Raw genomic sequence first — 8906 nt, 5'->3', positions numbered from 1 at the left:
AGTGAAATCTGTATAGACAGATCATAATGAATGAAGTCTGGTGAAATCTGTATAGACAGATCATACGAATGAAATCTAGTGAAATCTGTATAGACAGTTCATAATAAATAAAGTGTAGTGAAATCTGTATAGACAGATTATAATGAATGAAGTCTAGTGAAATCTGTATAGACAGATTATAATGAATGAAGTCTAGTGAAATCTGTATAGACAGTTCATACCGATGAAGTATGGTGAATCTGTATAGACAGATCATACCGAAATGAAATCTAGTGAAATTCTGTATAGACAGTTGATAATAAATAAAGTCTAGTGAAATCTGTATAGACAGTTCATAATGAAATGCAATCTAGTGAAATCTGTTACAGACAGATTATAATAAATAAAAGTATGGTGAAATCTGTATAGATAGATCATAATGAATGAAGTCTAGTGAAATCTGTATAGACAGTTCATAATGAATGAAGTCTAGTGAAAATCTGTATAGACAGATCATACGCGAATGAAATCTGGTGAAATCTGTATAGACAGATCATACCGAATGAAATCTGGTGAAATCTGTATAGACAGATCATAATGAATGAAGTCTGGTGAAATCTGTATAGACAGTTCATAATGAATGAAGTCTAGTGAGTCTAGTGAAATCTGTATATAGACAGATCATACCGAATGAAATCTGGTGAAATCTGTATAGACAGATCATACCGAATGAAATCTGGTGAAATCTGTATAGACAGATCATAATGAATGAAGTTGGTGAAAATCTGTATAGACAGATCATACCGAATGAAGTCTGGTGAAATCTGTATAGACAGATCATACCGAATGAAATCTGGTGAAATCTGTATAGACAGATCATATATGAATGAAGTCTGGTGAAATCTGTATAGACAGATCATACCGAATGAAGTCTGGTGAAATCTGTATAGACAGATCATACCGAATGAAATCTGGTGAAATCTGTAATAGACACATTATATACATGATAAAAATATTTTCAAATAAATATAGACAGTGGTCTATTGATCATACGGAATGAACTCTGTTGAAATCTGTATAGACACATTATTTAGGGTGAAATATAGTAAAATTAGTGAAGTTAAGTTTTTTTAGTACACATAACTTGGTAAGATCTTTTCAAATCAGGCACATATTAGGATAGTTCAGTCAAATCTGTATAGACAAAATATCAAGAGTAAAATTTGGTGGTCATGAACCTTTTTCAGTACATGAGGTAATTGCATTTTTTTATGTTTTTGTTCAAACTATTCCTTATAAAAACCTAGATTTATTTTTTCATGAAAATGAAAAAGTTCAGAAAAACGTATCTTTTATTCCTTACAGTAGAACTATATTTACCTTTCACGACATCATGCAGATTTTAACGACTTTCAAATCTGTATAGACGAGTACTTGTAATTAGTATAGACTTTCGCCCTTTCCGCAAAAAGGGAAGTAGAAATAGCAAATTTCCAACTATCGTGTCAAACCAAAAAAATAAACCAGTTTTTTCTTGATTATGTCTACGAAACATTAATAAATCCAACATTTAAAGTAAGTTTAAAAACTTTATTTCATGTACACAATTTCACATCCACTTGTATATAAAAATGATTTACGCGAGAAGGAAGATCAGGCAAATATTTTAGACAGTGTTTTTAATTTTTTTGTCTCCTTTTTATCAATCTCAAAAAGAAAAATATTTGTTTAATAAATTATGTATTTTAATAAATTAAGCATAGAAATGTACATAATTATGTTTTTACATTTTTAATGTATTTTTAACAAACATATACAGGTGATTAATTTCAAATTTCCACATATCGAGGGTTCAAAGGTAAAAGGTTAAACTGCCACTTTTGCCGAAATTGACTTTTTATGTTTTTTATAATGTACTTATTGTCCTTTATGTCTGACGAAAATATTATATAAATATTCAATCCTTATAAGGGCAAAAAATTAAAAAGTATTTTGTAATAACTTTCTTTTCTACAAATTATTTAGTGGGTAAAAGGTTCTAAGTGTACTTATTACCTGTTGTTTTACTTGTTGTTCCACATGTTGTGAAGAATCTGTAGTGGAAAAAGGTTATAACTGATTTTATCACCTTTTTCCCCTGACTGAATGATGCATTCATTACAGTTCATAGGCACTATCTGTTATCTCTTTTCCCACGAAATTTATCTTTTAGAATTAAATGCAGGGCGAGAATATAACTCGAATATGAAAGACAGAAAATATTCAGTTCATACTGGTCAATGGGTGATTACATAAGTCAGAGGCAATTCATTTGTTTCCATGTTGCCAATAAAGAACCAGAGAATGTATCTAAACAGAGAACAAAACAAAGACCTATTTCGAATTCGTTTTTCACAACAGGTAGAAAAGAGGCGTGAGGGATGTTGCATTTATTGCATTATTCTTCATGTACAGACTCAAATGAACCGAATCTGCAATTTTCAAGTATTTTTGTTGTGATTAACGCTTCCGAGGGATCGCTTTGTTTCCAGAATTTTTTTACTAAAAACTATCGATGTCGGTTCCAAAACAGTTGCAAACACAGTTAAGCAGCAAAGTGGCAGAGGGTTATTTGTTGGAAATGACAAGAGAGGGAAAGCTGTGCCTGGAAATAAAAACCACGGAATATCACAGATCATTTTGTAAAAGAAACACAACGAAAGCTTTCCGACTGTTGAATCACACTACACACGAAGACCCCAACAGGAAGTATCTAACGCAAGATTTATATATAAAATGAATATACTCACTGTATGTAGAAAAATGCAAAGGACAAAATAGAAAGCGTGTTTCAGAGGTTGTTTTACAGAATCATTTTTAGTAACAGAATATAACTTTTCTTCCGTCCTAAGAAAGATCAATGTCCCACTCTGCAATCTGTATGACACTTTGAGAATAGAAGATAGACTAGATGAGGGCACAAAAGCAAAATATCAAGTACACCAAGTGACCAAAAGAAAAAAAAAACAGTGGCAAGAATGCAAAAATCAGTCGATAAAAACGCACAAAAGAAAGACCCAAAGTTTTTCTGTGTTGGCATTTGATATCCAGGCTATTTTGAAAACACGCACTCAGTTTAATTGGTGATCTTCGTTACAAAAAGAAAACTGTGTTGTTGCAATTTGTTCATTCTATGAACTGGGAATGGTAAACGGGACTTGTTATCTGTTGGATGAGACACATGGGGAAACCCCAGGCTCGTGCAAAGTAGGAACTTTTGTGTACTTGTATGTAAACCTCTGTTGCAAGTAAGACATCTGGTATTGAAGAAGTGACATTATATAGTAATGCACAATGTGGAGGAGCAGTAATTGCAATCAGTTTGTTGCAAGTTGCTTAGTTCACTGTGTCCAAGATATACCTCACATCAATGGTAAACCACACATTTCTTGAAATTGGCCATTCATTAATGGAAATGCAAAAATTCCATTTACATCGCATCTATCAAGCATTGGCAAAAAGCCTTACAATAGTTTCATGGTTTACAGTCGCAGTGGGAAACAGTTAATATGTAAACACGCCGGAAGTAAACCATAATATTTGTCGTTCCTAATAAAAATACAGATGACATACTTAGATTACAAGTTGTACAAAGGGAACAAAAACCCTTTGGCTCAATGAAAATTGATGTTGATGGTGAAAACCTGTTGATTGGCTGAATATATAATAAAAAGCATGGTTTGATTTAGGGATGGATAAGGCTTATCCGGGTGAGCTAGAAAGTGTATCTTTTGGCGAGCCCTTTTGGCAACCCAAGATTCACTTCCGCAGTGAACCGGATAAACTTTCTCCAGCCCGGAACATCAACCCCCATGTTTTGTTTTATCCTGCTTTTAATCTAATGTTTTTAGAATAAATTAAATGGTTTCATTTCTTCTTTTTTTTCCCCGATAAAATAACATCTATATATTTTTTTGTTTTGGCTGCTAAAGCACCATTGTGACGTTTTATCAAATGACTTAATGACTGGATAGATAGATAAAGACAAAAATTACAGTATTGGGTTGTGAAGCTATGGTTTTGTTTGGTTAGTGAGTTCAAGGCAGTTAGGTTTTAATGCAGAAAAGAACAGAAGCAAAGAAAAGTCTCTTAAGGCTCCACGAAAGGCTTAATACAGGAGAAGCTTCCAATATTCTGCTGGGCAAAAGCTGATTTGATGTCACTTGTTTGCCTCTGGAACAATTCCGAAGGAGTGCGAATCATTACTATGAGTCATTGCCATGCAGGCAAATCTATAAAAGACAACTTTTCAGTGGGCCTTCTTGTTAGTGAGAGTGAAGAAGATGAGTGGAGGTCATAGAATAATTAATTGACAAACATTCACATTTTGTGACTATGAAACAGTAGTCTTTATTTACTTAACTATGATAACTGGGTCACTAATATCCTTAATTGCTGATGGTCTGGGGTCTGTTTGACTTCAGTTCGGATTATATACCAGAGAAATTCAAAATAAATGAAATTTGTAAACTTAGATTTTAGTGTGTATTTTCGTAAACTTTTTAGTTATTAATTTATTTCTGTAGAATCTAAATATTGAGCAGGTACATATTTCATATTTCTATGAAATGAAAAGTTGTTAATTTTGTGTACGAGTATTAATGTGCATTGTGTTAATTACATTACGTAAGGTTCTTCAAAGTAACGGACATAATTGAATAAATTTGCAACCAGTAACAATTACTGGCAACATCTAAAATTTTTCCAGAGGAACAAGGCTTATACTGCACTTAGAACCTTTTACCACAGTTTATCTCTAACTTTTATTGCTAAATCTTCAGAGTAAAAGGTCGTAAGTGCAGTTATTACCTTTTACCTGCTCAAACTTGTAGTCTTGACAGGATCTAAGTACATTTATTACCTTTTACTTCTGTAAAATGATATTATTTTGATCTTAGAACTTTAAACAAAACTATAATTACAGTGTTTGATCAGCAAGCCAAGCAATGTAAACTAAACAAAATATGATCTAATGTAGTCAACAAATATGGGAGAATCAAAATTGTTATAACAATCTTACGGAAAATAAAGTTGTATTAAAAAAATATGTTTTTTGCGTTTTTCTCGAAATCTTGAAAATGGCAGTTATTACCTTTTACCTTTGAACCCTCGATATATGGTCAAATAAAAATAAATATTTTCTCATGATTATTTTTATGAAATTTAAATCCAAAATTCAAAGTATGTTTAAAACTTTATTTTACATACAACATTTCTCATCAATATTGGATGAATAATGTAAGAAAGTGTAACCTGAATATTTGAATGAGTGTTAAATTTTAGTGTGTCTTTTATCGAAATTCTGAGAACAAATATTCCAATCTATATAATAGAGAAGAAAAATTACCACAACCAAATAGAGAAAAAAATGCAATATTCTTGATCAATTGATATATACCCGATATTATTTATCTTATGTTTCATAATGTCCAGATTAGTTCTCCTGTTCTGGTCTGTTCTAGGACATTAAGGATAAATAAGTATCAAATAGAAGTACATTATGTGATAAAATTGATTTGACTGCTGAATGAAATAACTTCCTCTTACAGAATGTTTCAAGAACCTGACTACAGAGAAAACTTATCATTGATGTTATCAGAGGTTTTACATGACATTGGTGTCAATGAAAGAATTGTGATGAGAAGGAGAAGAGGAGTCATGCTGAGGGAGACTATGAGTAATATCAGGTGCAGGTTAACTGATCAAAATGGAACTAACTTTTATCTAGGGAGTCAAAGTGAAGGTACAACTACTATAGGACTTCATTCAGACATTGATATACTAGCCTTTATACGTGATTACAATATAATACAAGACTGGTCAGAGTGGGAACATGGCAAGTTAAACTACCTCATGATACAGGATGAGAACACTACCCCCGGGTATTGTTTCTTACAACTACTAAGAGATGATGCACCTCTTTCTGCAACTGTCTTTCCTGATGAACACCATATTACTGATAGAAGAGGAAGAATATTGTATAAAAACACAGTGAAAAATGAGTTTCTTGAGGGTGCTGATCAGCAGCATGGACCATCTATTGTTGAACAAGGAAAATCTGGACTTTGTGATAGAGACAAAGTGATAGCTTATCCATGTAAATCATGGCCTCAATCAGCATCAGGTTGGTTAGATAGACAAGGTATTGGCAGATGGCCAACACAAGAGATGAGAAGATATGGAGCCAGTACTGGGTGTTTTGTTGTTCCAACTGGAAGTAAGGTCAGTATATATCCTGAATTGGAATGGAGAATATCTACATCGTTTACAGAAAGATTTCTTATGTTAAATCTAAATATACCACAAATAAGGTGCTATGTACTATTAAAAATGATTCTCAAGTCCTTCCTCAATCCTCATGAAATCAACATATCAAGTTTCATGTGTAAAACAGTTCTATTACAATGTATAGAAAACACAGAGTCAGGAATATGGAAAGATAATAATTTATTTACATGTTTAACATACTGCTTATTGGAATTACACAGTAGTGTACAGAATGAGTGTTGTTCACATTTCATTATACCGGAAAATAATGTGATGGCAGGGCAATTTACAGCTGAGACAAAACATGATCTTTCAAAGAGTATTTGTAAACTTATACAAAATGATAGACAACAGTTACTTAGTATTGATATTGATCATCTTGGTCATAGACTTCAAGTTAAACTGAACAGGATACCACATGGAGTTTACTACCTTGTACCTTCTTCACTTGAAATATATGAAAATGTTTTGATGAGTGGAAATATAAACATTGCAAATGGCATAAGTGCACAGCATGAGTATGTTATAAACCATTTACACAATAAAAACATTAGAACAATGAAGCAATATGTAGGTAAATTAATGACCTTCAGCGATAATGGTAATAGATTAGAACATGCTGCATTCATGTTTCTAGGGCCTCTTCTTTTTACCACATACGGATCTATCCTAGCATCATCCAGCATTGCTGAAAATAATCAAGTGTCACCTCAAGCATTGGTCTGGCTATCAGCTGGTTTAAACTCAGATATCTCATCTAGCAGACTTAAATTGGCTTCAGTGTTTTACAGTACAGGAGATATGGAGAAAGCTGAACTAATTCTGAGACACACAGAACAACAATATTATTCTTATCCTGTTTTACCTTTCTGTAGCTGCCATAATCAGCCACCAGGAGCAGTAACATCAGAATTCAAAAGGGTATGTAATGAACAAAGTGAGGACTATATCAAACATATTACAGCATTTTGTGTCAGATTTATACAGGGAGAGATCAACTGTGTTCCTCATGAACTACAATATGAAATGTTCAGATCTACACAACATGACATGATACACAGACATGAGTATAAAGACTTTTGGATGAACTGGGCGGTAGTTGATTCTCTACCTTTCTTATACTTTCTACAATACAAGATATACCGTCATCTAGAAAGACATCAGAATAAACAACTAGCACTTTGTAAACTTTTTAGAACAATAGCAACAGATAAAAACCTCAGACATAGAGAAACAGCCTTCAACATTTTAGGACAATGTATGGAACAAGAAAACAGACCTCAACAAGCATTTAAATGCTACATGCTTTCTCTTCAACAAAGGGCAAGAAACAATGCAGCAAACTTTCATATATGTAAGCTCTTTTCTGGCTTTATGATAACTGGAGAAGCCAATAAAAATGATCAAAAAAAAGTATGAAGACCATATTTTCCAATGATATCAAACAAATTAAAATGACAAAATATAGGCTTGCCTACATATATTTTGAAATACCATAAAATATGTTAAATTGAAAGAATGATTTTAACTTCAATGACTTTGATGACTGACTTTACATTTGAGAGTTAAGAGCCTCAAGTGAAGAAGACGATATTGCTTATATATATAAACCTTTGTTTATGATATGAATTTTTCCAGGCCTTTATATACAGTAGGCAAAACTGTCAGCTAAATATGTATTTAGTCTTTTATTGTTGGCAATAATTATTAAAGCCTTGTTTTAAATATGTATCCTGTATATATAGTCTTGTTCTTATTTAATATATGTACCCTGTATATAACATGACGCTGTTTAATGCACTGCTTGCTATGGAAAATCAGCAGCCACTAAAGTCTCAGGTCAATAAGAAAATTGTAATGATAAGGTGATTTCTAGAAAAGGTCACACATTCTTAAATGCTAAGTAGGTCATTATGTTGGATCAATTTGGATCAAAGGGCATGATTAATTTAATTTTCATATATTTTCATAAGGCACTGTTACATGTTTAGATATCTTATCTCTAAATTATATGGTTTCAGACAACCATTGCTTTACAAAGCTATGTTAGAAAAATATGTAAGCGCTCTGCAATTTAGATTCAAAGGATTTTGACCATGGATGACCCATGTTCAAAACTGAGCTAGAAATCATCAAAATAAACTTTCTGACAAATTTTCAGGATATTTGTGATGAAATGTAAACAATTTTTTCATGATTTAGGTTGTGTGACCTAGGTTCTGACCCCAGATGACCCATATTCAAACATGACCTAGAAACCATCTAAACAACCTTTATGACTAATTTCAAGGATTTTTTTGATTAAACAATACTCTCGACAGACAAGGTTCTTCTTTATTTTGATTGTGTGACATATTTTATGACCCCAGATTCAAACATGACCTAGAAACCATCTAAATAACCTGTCTGTCTAATTTCCAGGATATTTATAATAAAAAGTATCCTATACAATGTAAGCAATGTTCTTCCATATTTGGATTGTGTTACCTAGTTTTTGACCACAGATGAATATATAATTGAATTTGAACTAGAAATCATCTTTTCTGACCAATTACCGGATATTTGGACCAAAACAATAGCCTGAGATTTTTAATATTTGAGCTGTATGATCTACTTTTGAT

At 32.4% G+C, this 8906-nt stretch overlaps 1 protein-coding gene across 1 annotated transcript; it reads left to right on the top strand.

The window, feature by feature from the left end:
- The first annotated feature begins 1493 nt into the window (after positions 1 to 1493).
- LOC132721168 (uncharacterized) lies at positions 1494 to 8626 on the top strand. The gene is made up of 2 exons (XM_060705427.1): positions 1494 to 1554; positions 5568 to 8626. The coding sequence occupies exon 2, from the start codon at positions 5569 to 5571 to the stop codon at positions 7702 to 7704; it is 2136 nt and encodes a 711-aa protein (XP_060561410.1). The 5' UTR covers positions 1494 to 1554; position 5568; the 3' UTR covers positions 7705 to 8626.
- The last annotated feature ends 280 nt before the right edge of the window (positions 8627 to 8906 follow it).

This window comes from Ruditapes philippinarum, unplaced genomic scaffold, assembly GCF_026571515.1.
Source record: "Ruditapes philippinarum isolate M1 unplaced genomic scaffold, ASM2657151v2 ctg1174_1_1_1_1, whole genome shotgun sequence".
In the NCBI taxonomy this organism is placed as follows: Eukaryota; Metazoa; Mollusca; class Bivalvia; order Venerida; family Veneridae; genus Ruditapes; species Ruditapes philippinarum.
This window is presented reverse-complemented; position numbering and strand designations above follow the sequence as displayed.

Excerpts from the sequence above, each read along its gene's own strand:
- LOC132721168 (XM_060705427.1), top strand. The coding sequence starts at position 5,569 with ATGTTTCAAGAACCTGACTACAGAGAAAACTTATCATTGATGTTATCA.